This window comes from Rhinichthys klamathensis, unplaced genomic scaffold, assembly GCF_029890125.1.
Source record: "Rhinichthys klamathensis goyatoka isolate OS25496 unplaced genomic scaffold, OSU_Roscu_1.1 h1tg000605l_1, whole genome shotgun sequence".
NCBI lineage: Eukaryota > Metazoa > Chordata > Actinopteri > Cypriniformes > Leuciscidae > Rhinichthys > Rhinichthys klamathensis.
The window spans coordinates 575,400-589,103 of record NW_026607060.1 but is presented as its reverse complement, the minus strand read 5'-3'; the positions used below and the strand labels follow the sequence as shown (position 1 = coordinate 589,103).

The 13,704-nt window shown below is 39.0% G+C and overlaps 1 protein-coding gene across 1 annotated transcript; it reads left to right on the top strand.

The window, feature by feature from the left end:
* The first annotated feature begins 6,870 nt into the window (after positions 1–6,870).
* On the top strand, positions 6,871–13,356 carry gng13b (guanine nucleotide binding protein (G protein), gamma 13b). Its single transcript, XM_056240663.1, has 3 exons — positions 6,871–7,235; positions 10,177–10,309; positions 12,122–13,356. The coding sequence occupies exons 2-3, from the start codon at positions 10,212–10,214 to the stop codon at positions 12,225–12,227; spliced, it is 204 nt and encodes a 67-aa protein (XP_056096638.1). The 5' UTR covers positions 6,871–7,235; positions 10,177–10,211; the 3' UTR covers positions 12,228–13,356.
* Positions 13,357–13,704: the final 348 nt, after the last annotated feature.

The following is a 13,704-nucleotide window of genomic DNA, read 5'->3' as shown; positions in this document are numbered from 1 at the left end:
TTTTATTGGGTATTTTTCAAGTCACTTTAAGAGTTTAACGTCAGCCATTTACTATAGTTGTGGGGATTTTGATTCATCTTAGCGAGTCGAATCTTTTGAATTCTGCAGGGTGCACCGTATTGAGTGATGTAGGCCTACTTGATTTGCTCAACTGATTCAACGCCGAGTCGTTCAGCAAGTCTTATTTAAGTCTTTTGTCTGCATGTGGCATGTCTTGAAGACAATAATATTACCAAAGCAATCACACGCTTTAAAAGGTAAAAACTTCAATGGGGAACAAATAAGGATTGAAGTGAACGAGAACGATTTGTTCACATGAAAGATTTGTTCAAAACACCCATTCGTTCACTTAAAAGATTCATTCATGAAGCAACACTAGTTCCCATTCGACGACATGCACGTAACGTCACGTTACACACTTTGTTAGTAGATATTTTTGTTATGATAGTAAGGTATATATAATTCCGTTTTTGTGTACATGTAGCCTACACAGTCTGGTATTCTGCATCTACATTTTTGTTTACGTTACGATTCTGGATCTACCATATTGAGTCAATTTTTATACAGAGTCAATTAGTTAAACGGAAGGGGGCGCTGTTTGCTCAGATCCTGAGTCTGGACATGAATTTAACTCCTCTGTAATTCACATTTCACGCAGCAGATCGGTAGAGTCTGGCAGCAGAAATGGTTCTATCACTAGTCTATAATTTAGACAATAATACTCTTGTGTCTACAGATGTTCTTTAAATTCTGCCATACTTGTAGTTTTTGTCAATTACAGATATTTTAGTGAAAAAATCCTTCATGTCAGGAATATTCCTGTTGTATTGTAGTATTTTGTGAATATGTAATGCATGTGAAAATATTATAATACCTATAATTGTGTCCATTTAAATATATAAAATCACAATATACAATGCTACGTTGTGCACTTGGGTGTATGATTTGACCTGCATTCACCTGGCTGGAGATGCTCAGTTATGCTGTTCTCAGGGCCACAGGCAAACCACTTAAGGCCAAAATAAATGCAGAAATGTTGTGAATGTAGAATGTAGAATTAGGCTGCTACGGTCTTGATTCTTTTGAGCTGCAACCTCCATTAGCTTTACTCCCCCCTGCATTTGCTCTTTGTGTTAAAGCACTAATGGCAGAGTTTCTCATGGACACCCATCAATTTAAAACACATGGGATATGTCTTTATCTTCAGAATGTGGTCCCAGGCTATTAAATAGTATCTGTGTAAATTCTCTTTGATGAAGCATCACAGCCTCTATGAACTGTTGTCTTACCTGGCACTTAAGATACTCTTTGCACTGTTAAGCCAAAGAATAGCCAGCGGACCCATCAAAAGCTTGACCCCATCGGCAGTGCAGGAAGTTCTTCATTCAGGATCCATTAACCGTATTCAGAGCAGAGCTCCATTCTTCCCATATGCCTGTGCAATAAATGATGGATGCAATAAAAATAGGATGTGCTAAAGTTAGATGGCTGAAGGGAGAACTGGCCAGTAGTCAATTTCTGCTTGTGAAACACAAATATCTAAAGAATACACCCTGAATGTAAAATGCAAATTCAAACTGGTTAATGCATGGTGCTAAATACAGCAATGATACTGATAAAATGTATTGAATACACTTTGAAAGCAGTCTCTGGGGTAGAAAATACTAGACTACACAAATCACTTCAGTTTGGTCATGACATGAATGATAATGAGTTTGGTAATCTAGTACTGTGGTCTGATGCAGATTTTATGATGGAGGTTCGCAATCAACTGTCAGACTATTTTTAATCCATACAGAAATGTGTGTAGGCCTATCTAGAATCTGGTTCACCATTAACTTTATCAAGCCTATATTTTGCACATACTTTGAATTACGTTTATCTCACATCTTGTGGTTCGCTTTGTTTAGTGACAGCAACTTCCTCTCCATCTTTGCATTACCTGGCCTTTTGTTGAATTATTATTGTTTAGTTTTGTCTGTCATTCATTGCATGGTGACAGTGGTCCCACAAAATGAGGCTCATTTGATCTGCTGCTCCTGCTGTCCCGCGGGCATCTCCTCATCTTACACCTCGTGATGTTGCTCTTGGGTGTGATACCACAGGAGACTGACATGAGTGCTGCTCTGAGATGAGCAGATGACAGATGCCCTTGTATCAGCCAACAGGCAAAATTTAAATCCCGCTATGTGAGCAGTTTACAGCGGTAACACCTTGATGGAATTCGATTGTCATGCATGCTTTCAGGTTTATGTCAAATAGTGTGTAATAGCATTTGTAACATAATTAATACAAGCCTTGAATTGGTTCTATTTCTGTTCTATATGAATGAACAGTATTATATACGACAAATAGCACTTGTTTGACCGTCTAGCACTTAAAAATAAAAAAGCACACTGTACAGCATGTGTCTTGTGGAAAAACATTGTTTTGGCTATGCTTTGAGGCTGCTGCTCTGTGCGGATGAATGTGGCACCGGTGTACAAATGGAAGCAGGACATCTTATCTAAATTACTTTTTTTGTCGTTTTTGTGACAACAAAATTTCAGCTTCAAGGTACCCACTACTTTTTTCTGTGTACCAGGCCCGGCTCCAGCTTTGGGCCAAGTGACATTTTATAACAAAAGGAATAGGTCTTTAAAGTGTATATAAACACACAGGGCTCAACGCTAAGGAGTTTACTGGTTGCTTGCCCTGCCAACATTTTCACTGGCCCCACCACAAAAATAAATAAATAGTATTTTAATAAATAATGTTAAATAAAGACAGTAAACAGTCAGTAATAAAATAAGAACTTATGAACAAATTACAAGCAATAGCTCAAATAAATACAATAGAATAAAGATACAAATTAAATAAACATTTCGTATAGGTCTAACAGTATTCAGGAACAAAATACTATAATGTATAAATTAAATGTAGCCTATATTAATCCTTATTAAAGCTAAAGAAGGTATTCAGTCAAGAGAAGATTTGAGCAGAGTTTTTTTTGTTGTTGTTGCTTTTGATCTGTAATTAAAGGGATAGTTCGGCCAAAAATTATATTTAAACCATGCATTACTCACCCTCAAGCCGTTCGAGATGCATATGTCAATCTTGTTTCAGACGAACACATTTTCAGTTATTTTAGAAAATGTCTTAGACCCTTCAGTGGATATAATGTGAAGCAATGGGGTCCACATCCTTCAAGTCCCAAAATGTGCATATATCCTTCACAGAAGTCATCCATCCGGCTCCAGGGGGATAAACGAAGGCCTTATGAGGGTAATCCGTGCGGTTTTGTCGTAAAAATATACATATTTAAAACTTTATAAATGAAAATATCTGACTTCCGGCAACGATCGACGCGCGTTCACGGGTGATGTTTTGCTCTGCTCTCTGCATAGCTCTCTGGCTGCGCGGGCGCGTTCGTTCTACGTCACGACGCTACGTCCTACCTCGTACGCCGACTTCCATCACCCGTGGACGCGCGTCGATCGTTGCCGGAAGTCAGATATTTTTATTTATAAAGTTTTAAATATGTATATTTTTACGACAAAACCGCACGGATTACCCTCATAAGGCCTTCGTTTATCCCCCTGGAGCCGGATGGATTACTTCTGTGAAGGATATATGCACATTTTGGGACTTGAAGGAGGTGGACCCCATTGCTTCACATTATATCCACTGAAGGGTCTAAGACATTTTCTAAAATAACTGAAAATGTGTTCGTCTGAAACAAGATTGACATATGCATCTCGAACGGCTTGAGGGTGAGTAATGCATCGTTTAAATATCATTTTTGGCCGAACTATCCCTTTAATGACAAGACAGCAGGTAAATTAAGCTACTGTCACTTTAAGACCAACAGCACAGATCTGACACATCAGATATTCTCAGAACTGTTTACGCTCATTAAAGGTGCTCTAAGCGATGTTGGGTGATGTCACTTCTTGTTGATGTTCGAAGTATAGGCCTTTTTCACGGAAGGTTGTGAATCATTCCCTTCCGAATCTTGCAGAGCCGGAGAGCGTGAGTAGGAGCTGTCCATGAGCTAGCAGCAGGAGCAACTTTATGACTCTCTATGGGCTTCTCCCTTGACTTTATGCCTCCACGTCCCCCCGATTGCCCGCGAGCTTCTCCTCCTGTCTATAGGTAATTTCTCTGTGCGAAAGAGAGTCACGTGGTTATGACGCAATCGTTAGCCTATTTTTACAAAAACTGCTTCTACGGGGCCATAAGGTAAGATACAAGGTAATGGAGCCTTTTATACATTGTCGTGTTTCTTTAGAAATAAAAAATGGACAAATGGAGTCTTTGGACGCCTCAGATGTAAAGTTATTCGCTGTCACTTCCACCAACCGGAAACTGAAGCCTGCCTGGGGGGCGCCATTGGCTAGCAAGCCTTCACCTGCTGTTAGCATTCCATTGACTCCCATTCATTTTGGCGTCACTTTGACAGCGAATAACTTTACATCTGAGGTGTTTAAAGACTCCATTTGTCCATTATTTATTTCTAAAGAAACAAGACAATGTATAAAAGGCTCCATTACCTTGTATCTTACCTTATGGCCCCGTAGAAGCAGTTTTTGTAAAAATAGGCTTACAATTGCGTCATAACCACGCGACTCTCTGTCGCACAGAGAAATTACCGTATAGACAAGAGGAGAAGCTGGCGCGCAATCGGGGGGACGTGGAGGCATAAAGTCAAAGGAGAAGCCCATTGAGAGTCATAAAGTTGATCCTGCTGCTAGCTCATGGACAGCTCCTACTCACGCTCTCCGTCTCTGCAGGAATTCAGATTCCTCTTGGCACAGCTACTAGAAGACTTACAACTGTCAGATAGATTGCTCACGTCACATCTACGTCGTCAAGCTCAGTTTTGGTGCGTTCAAATCATCTCGTATAGAACGTATTTACGAGTTGAACGCACTTGAACGCCACCACAATGTCGTAAATACCAGTGGGGAGCTCGGGATTTTCTCTAAGCCCCGATCTTTCCGAGTTGTGGGCGTGTCACTGAGAAACATGGCGGAATACCACAATCCTTAAATATTATGCCGTGATATTGTCAAGGTTTTCTATTTACAGCGCAGTTAAGCTAATTGCTTGCACAGAATAGGATGGCATTATAATATAACAATGCAACACGATAAAGTTGGCAGTGGCTTCATAAATTAATTAAAAACATTAAAAAACAAAGTAGCCTACATCTGATCCACATTTCTTTGTTCTTCATTTTCTAGAACAAGAGTTTAAGAACCTTAATGTATTTTTGTGTAATTAATCAAGAGAAAGTACTCCGCCATCTTACTCCGATGAAAGTGACTTGAACACACCTGCCGTCGTAAACACGACTTCCCACCTCATACGTACGAACTTCCCAGGAGGACTTGAACGCACCATTTGAGCCTGCGCGTGCGCTCAGCCATCAGGAAGTGAGTGCTTCTAATTGACTTCACTTTTCTCTGTTGAAGTCTATGGGGTCGCTGTATCCATTTATTTTACTGTCTATGTGGATTACCCCCTTGGTTTTTTTACAGTGTGTTCAGGGGACAGGCAGCTAGCGGATAGTGAGGAGATGTTTGCTGTATGTGACAAAAAATGTTTTGGCCTAAAAAACGCGTGACATCGCTTGGAGCACCTTTAAGACTTTTTATCTTTAAGACCCTAACCCTAACTCAGTTAAGAACGGGCATTTTGACGTAATTCTGTGTGTATTTTTCCGTTTAAGCGTAATAAGACACAATAGCGAACACAGCTGTCTTGAGTTTCTTTCGCGTCTTCTTGTGCATGAACAGTTGAAATCGCTTGAATGTTTATGAAGACAGCGGTCACGTTCTAATACTGCTTTCTCGTTTCTAAATAACAAATGGATATCAACCGGCTGAAAACCATGATCACCCTCAAAATCTGGACCTGAATTGAACATCGCACTAATTTTGCAATCGATTGATATTTCCTGTGGGGCCAGGGTGGGCCAAGCTCCTGATTGGGTGGGCGCCCCCTTGTGGAGCCGGACCTGCTGCGTACGAATATGTCGTGACATGCACGGCACTGGCACATGATGAATAAAATTCGTCCGACAGTTCTTTTTTCTTTTTCTTCTTCTTCTTCTTCTTTTTTTTTTGTTGCATAGTGTAGCTTTAAATATGACTGACAATCGAAATTAAAAATTATTCTTATATTTAGTATACAATTCCACTGTTTGCATCCCTCCACTTATTTATCCCTCCACTTATTTTGCCTGCAGCCAAATACATTTTTTCGCAGCATCAGTATTTCTGCTCCTCCATTACAATTCGGAACGAGGGCGGTTTCTTTCACTAATGAGCGATGAGTTAGATATGAACCTGGAGCAGAGCTGGAGTGGATTACAAGAAATCTTTGAGTTAGGAACGGTTAGGAAGGGAAAAGCTCGGTGGCTCCGCGTCACAATACCACACCGTTCCACACCGGCTTTCAGTCTGCGTGTTGCGTGGCAACACGCAAAGCTTGATGTTTTGGTTGGAACTATTTTAGTTGGCGGAGAGAAAATAAATAAGAACGATTTTTCTTTATTAAAGCAAGAAATTCATGCTGACAGCCGTGGTATAATACAAAATAATCGCACAGCTAAATAATACATGTTTTCTTTGACAGAAAAGCTTAATCTTCGCGAAACATAAAATAGTCTAACATGTTGAAGCTCAATTTGTCCATATTAGGGCATATATACTGGATCAAACGTAGGCTAGCCAGAAGAGTAGGAACAAATCCGCATATGGAAAATCTAACACTTTACACTGACAATTCTAGCGAATAGGTAAGGGACATCGGGCGTCCTTTTGTCTCCAACATTAGAAGAGGCATTTACGTTAGACTTCAACAGCATATAACCGCCCCCCGATCCCCCCCTCCCAGACAGATTTGCCCCAGCACCTCCTCTACATTGGCCCAGCAGCAGCGACTGAACAGCGTCCTTGCACTTTACTAGGCTGTAACCACTGCCATCAGCTCAACTTCTTCAGCATCGTTTATTTCAGCTGTCTCTCTCTCTCTGCCGCTGCTGCCGGAGCTTACCAGCCTATCTTTAGTCTCCCTGTCCAGTCTGTTGGCTGTCTACAGCGGACACACAATCGTCCATCGTTTGTTTTCGCCAATTAGACACTGGCGTATGTGTGTTTTTTGATCAATCTAAGGACATTTCTCATAGATAAGAACAGTCTGCGCCAAAGACGGGCTTCGGGGGTATTACCCAAAGATACATCACCGAGGTAAGCGACACAATTGTGAATTCACATCGATCTAATCTTTTTCCGCGATTGACTCTTCATGGCAGTTGACACAACTTATTATGTTGGCGTGAAATATTTGTGATGGACATCCATATATTATTTTTTTGTGTGTGCATTTTCCATATTGTTTTCCCACTCCCACCATCACCACTGTGGCTCCCAGCGATTTGCCGGTGTTATATAAAACTTCGATTTTCAGCGTCCTCCTTTTACCTCATCCATCCCGCTTTTTTGATTAATAAAATCATTGGGTTATTTAAACGTAGCCTATATTTACAGAAATAAGCCTACAATTCAGCCTCAGCCTGCATTAGCTTCTTAATAGTTTTATATGCTCTGTGAAACCTTAATACACCCATTGGAGGTAACTGAGATACAGCAAGTCATGCTGGTCTTCATCAGATGATATAGCTACAGAAATTAACCTATCACATTCATTGATAGATTTGATTCATCTTCTTTAGGTCTTTCTGCTTCTGTTTTGTAATTGTTACATTTTGAATCATTTTTTTTTTACCAAACTAAAATGTAATCCCCCCCTATTTGGATGCAATACATGGTGATGACCTACATCATTGAACGACCTACATGAAGAACTTGGCTTGGGAAGTTCATCCTCATCCTCCATCTAATATGTCACTTGTCCTACTGTAATGATGAGTTGCCTATACACATAATATTATAAACAAACTAACAAATATAAAATGGTATCATTCATTGACATTAACACTCGCCCGCCAAATGCGGCTGGACTTCAGCAGTGGCGTGTAACACAGTCACCCCTATTAGCCACTTTGACGGGTTAAATTTGATATATAATATAATTTTTTTCAATTTTTGTCTTTTTAAAAAGGCATCTGAAATAAACTAAGTTCAATGTAGTGATGTCAGAAATATTGATTTTTCGATACCGATACTGAAATATCTGAAACGCTTCCAATACTCGTTTCCCGCAGAATAGATACACGACACCAGCTGAGCTTTCTTGCTTTCTCATCTCTCCGACTGCAAGTTGACACAAACCCGCCTCACTCGTTTCATTTGCTCCGGATGAATATTGTTGTTGTTACAGGGCTTGAATTTCAGTGTGGGATTGCGCATAATTTTTGTGCACACACCCAAAGTGTGCGCACATTAAGCCACCTCTCAGTACTAAATTGAGTTCTTTTTCGCTGCTTATTGCGCTTAAACAGTCAAATATACACAAAATAATGTCAAATGCTGGTCTTGATGAGTATTCACATAAACACAGTTATGTTTTTAAGTGAAAGTAAAGAAAATTCATGTGTAACAGTATAATAGATCCGTGCATCAGGTCTTAAAGTGACATCATCCTAATATACCGGCTGCCAAATTAAAGATAATATTAAAAATATCTAAATGGCCATTTTTTCCCTATCAATGTCAAAATTGTGGCCAGTGAAAATGCTGAATGGCTAATAACTTTGGAAAACCACTAGCCACAGTGGCTGGTGAGCAAAAAGTTAATGTCAAGCCCTGCGTTCATCAATAATATTTGGTTCATCATGACTAATGGGTAAGGGGGGGAAAGGTTTATGCCTTGCAGCAAACTGCTGTATATTCGGGACACTATTGATTCTATATTTGTTTAGGGCCTCAGTGAAGCACTGAAATCAGTGTATTTACCTTCTGGCAACAGCCGATTTCAGCTTCCATTATATTTGGACACAATGTCATGAATTTCATGAATATCTCTCCATATGAATTAAGTAATTATGGATGGTTTGAGAAAAGTGGACATTTTTAGAGCATTACAGTTAACCATACAGTTGGCAAAACATCTTTGTCCCCCAACCATTTCTGAACATCACGTTTGATTTGAAGAACAGCACAGTCTCCCAGCTGCTCTGAGTGTGTTTAAAAGCTCTGATTTCACTATCTGAGACTAGAGTGAGAGGCTCCAGTGTCTGGCTGGTGTTGATGGGAAGCGCTTAAAAGCCTTTATGGGACGGGTGTATACAGGCAGCAGAACACCTGCATGCTGAACTGTTTCTGCTCTCTGGCTCACACATGCCCTAACGCTGGACTCCTCTCAACACTGAAACCCTCAAGACGCAAACTCTGATCCCCCAACCCCTGCTCAAGAGAGGAGCAAGCATTAGACAAGCATCTCATTGCTCAATTCTTTATTTATCTCAAAGCTAAACACATGCAGTACATCCCAGAACAAGAATATAACAGAATATATGTGGTTATAATCGTGGTTATGTAGAAATGCTTTGTCAGGTAATCTAAAATGTGATTCATGTGGTGACATCTATTTTCACTGAATAACTATCTGTTATTCAAGTAAAAATATATAATGTAGCTTCACTTGACTGAATCAGCCTTATAACATTAGATTACACAGATAAGGTTGAAGCAGTCCCTTAAGTTAACAACGGCACTTTTTTTGCTTTTTCAATAGTAAAACAAAAACACAAATTAAAATTTGAATTAAATTAATTCATCAAATTCTAAATAAGATATATCACATATGTCATTATTTTCTGAAAAAGCCCACATTATTGTGGTAGTCAAAATAACTTAATAAATATTACAAAAATTTGCTTTGCATTGTTAGTAGTCATTGCATTATTTTCATATCACTTCACATAAGCAATCTGTTCAGCATGGACATACAAATCACATCCACAAATCATTAGTTGTTGCATACACATCAAATTATGTGAAGGGCTGGTTTGGCAAGATTTTTAATTGCTATCCACATTGACTGATGCTAAATCAGCTGTTAAAGATACATAAACAACAACATCTATCTACTATTTTACATTTTTATTTGGAGCCGGCACAGAATCTAAAAATCCCGTAGAATGGCTGTTGAAAGAAAGTCATGTAAAAGATACACTAATGCAGTTTCAGTAGTACAATTGGTTTTGGTTTCAATTTTGTTGTTTAGGTTTAGTTTGATCACTTCCACATCAAGCCACAGCCATGGATGAGATGGACTTGCCCCAGATGAAGAAGGAGGTAGAAAGCCTCAAGTACCAGCTGGCCTTCAAAAGGGAGAAATCCTCAAAGACAGTGACCGAGTGAGTGTGCTCTCTTTTGTTCTTCATACTATGATAGTCTCTCTTTCCAAGTTCCAACCCGTATATTTTATGCTGTCGCCCCATATCACAACCGAAAAGATAATGACTTGTTCTACCCTCCTTCTATTTTTGTTGCTGTACATCACATAATCAAGCACAGAAAATCTAACAGCAAGTCATCAGAACATCATCCATGTATTCTGTCAGTTTATTATACAAATACTTAATTCTCATTGGTCAATTGTGGCATTGAGCAGTCTAGTATTTTGTTATAATGAACTCTCAACCGTACATTTGACTGTTGGTTTGACAATATAGAGCTCCTCTCATGTCTCTCATATCACTCTCTCTTTGCATACGATGCAAGTTAGATTAGCTAATTGGAGCAATTTCACAACTTTGCTGTGGTAAACATTGCCTTTTTAAGAGTTTCAGTAATGTTTCAGTATACACTTTTGTTCAAAAGTCTTTTTTTAACGTTTCTGAAACCAGAAACTGCATTTATTTGATCAAACATACAGAAAAAAACCACACATTTAAGATGTAATTTATTCCTATGATGGCAAAACTGAATTTTCAACAGTCATTATGACAGTCTTCAGTGTCACATGATTCTTCAGAAATCATTCTAATATGATAATTTTCTCAAGAAACATTTCTAAAATAAATGGAACCAGGTGACACTGGTAGCACATTCAAGTTACAAATGGCTGCACCCGCTTAAACGTTAAAAATAGGTGGATATAGTGAGCTTAAAACCTCAGCAATTGCCATTGTTGGTCTTTTTTTTTTTTTGTCCAGCTGAAGCTTTAAGCGAATGTAAGTACTAGAGGTAATATAACTTATACAAGTAAGAAACAATTAAAATATTAATAAAACTTCAAACTTCAACTCAAATCAATATTACTTATTGTTAAATCATCATCTAATAAGTTGAATAATGTAGTTATTTTTAGCCTAACTTATCCACTTACATAGTTCATACTTCATAGTTCCTTTTTTTAGTGAAGAGTAATCCGTTTTGTCATTGGTTTTCTCTAAACAGTTTCCTGATTGAATAACCCTAATGTCACCATGAACTCATAACTGCAGTTATTTCTGATTTTGCAGGTTCACCTCATGTCACAAATTAGGCTGCCCAGAGGTCAGGTCCTCTTGGTGATTGTTCAGGAAAAAGCTAATGCTCTCAGATCTCTGGTGCTTTACTCTCCAATTTGAGAGCATGCATGGCCTCTTAGTCACACCCGCCACTGTCACATTATAGTGACATCTCATTTCCCTGCATCCCAGGGCTCTCTTCCTGAAGTATTCACAATGGTAATTTCTCTGTTACAAATGAAACTTTACCAGCCAGCAATGATCAGCCCAGTTTATGCCAGCGTAGTGGTTCCTCCAGTGTTATTGCGCAGTTTAGCTGAACAAGCAATTGCAAATCCATCATAAAGTTGGGTCATGATGACTTAAAATTTTTACTTGAGTCTCAGATTAATCTAAGATCATCACTCTCATCTTGGACACATCATTTCTATTAATCGCCTGTGATGGATGGTGCTTCTGCAAAGAGTTACGTGATTATCACCCTCATTTATCATTTGCTCAACATGGGTGCTGTCTTACATGACCCTAATTTCATAAATCACTCAGCAACACTTTGTGTTCAAAGTCACAGACATCCAGAACAAGTCTCTGCTCTATTTACCCCTAAATAATAGCCATTTTTTGCATCAAATGTGAGGTTTGTTACTTTAAATACGTTGCGCAATTTGCAATGTGTCTCATAATGATGAGGGACCTTCTCCTTCCTCTCCTTAGCCTGGTGAAATGGATCGAGGAGTGTGTGCCCGAGGACCCTTTCCTGAATCCCGAGCTGATGAAGAACAACCCATGGGTGGAGAAGGGCAAGTGTGTGCTTCTATAAAAGAGTAGCAGCAGCAGCAGCGGTCGCCCCAGCCCTCCGTCTGAGCCTCCACAAGCCTGACAGGATCACACGGCGCTTGCTCTCTGTTTCATTCCCTCGTCATGAATGTACAGCAGTTTAGCATCCACTGCACAACAAAAAAAAAAAAACACACACACTCATACACAAAACACTAGCTCTATATAGTCAGAATTTGACACTTTGACATGCATTACTATTATATTTATAACCATCGATATATATATATCTTTATATGCAGTTAGTGGAATTTCTCTTTGACTTCAGTGTTGTCGCCTCTGCTTGCACGCTTGATCTTGAGTTCAGGCATGTAGTGTCGACATGGAAATGCCAGAAAAGGCCTGTTAGACAACATACTGCATGACAGAGGTGAGAAGAAAAGCCTCAAAAAGGCAAAGGCAGCAAATATTTGAGTTTCCCTCTGTTACGCAGCATGTCCATTTCTCCTGCAGGCTCGTGCACTATTTACACCACAACTCAGCACTCTCACTTACAGACCATTTTTAAACATGTACAGATCGTTTTAATTTATTTACTTATTTATGATCATTAATTTATTTATTTATGGTTTGGTTCACCACCGAAGCTGTCGGCGCCGACTGCTTTAGAAGCTACAATGGACCTGCTGTTGTTCAACTGCACCCTTCCTTCCTTGAAAAGCTAAAGGATAAAAACAAAACAAAAAACAACAACGCATCTTGCCAGGTCACCATCGAATACTGCCTTGTACACAATTTCCTTAAAAAGAATGTATGTGTGTTGTGAGGGACTTGTAAACCATCAGCACCCTTAAGCATTGAATGGATATGCAAACAGAGAGGTTGTGCACTGGCCAAGGCTTTTTCTTGTTCTTTTCTTAGATTAATAGCTCAATCTGCACTTATGGCAAGGATGTGGGGTTAATTTATGACTTTTGGTTTGTTCATGTTTTTATATATTCAAACAGTAGAAACCTGTCTAATTATCTAGATGTGTGTTACATATGAGAATGCTTTGAGAAAATATGCATACGATCAAGTACTAGTTTAATAACAAGCAATAAGTGATTACATTTTTTATTGAATGTTTTACAAAACATCTTATTGAATAAAGTAGAGGATTTTTAGACAGCTTCAATGTCATTTGTGTGTTTCAATTGGGTGTGTGTCATGGGTTGGGCAATTTATTTCTGTGTGTTTACACAATACAGTTATACTGAGATTAGTAATAAGTACAGCTGTCAATTTAACACAATAGATAGATAGAGATAGAAATAGTCATTACAAATATAATAGTGATACAATTTTTAAATCATGGCCCCTCACCCCAATATGGAGCCCTGCACATGACATGTGGGGAGAATAAAACATGATAACGTTGGACACGAATTAAGAATTTGTGTTCCCACTAATTCATTAATTAATCTCATTGTTTTAGTTCAATCAGGGCCACGTTGTACTTATTTATGTCCTAATTTTTG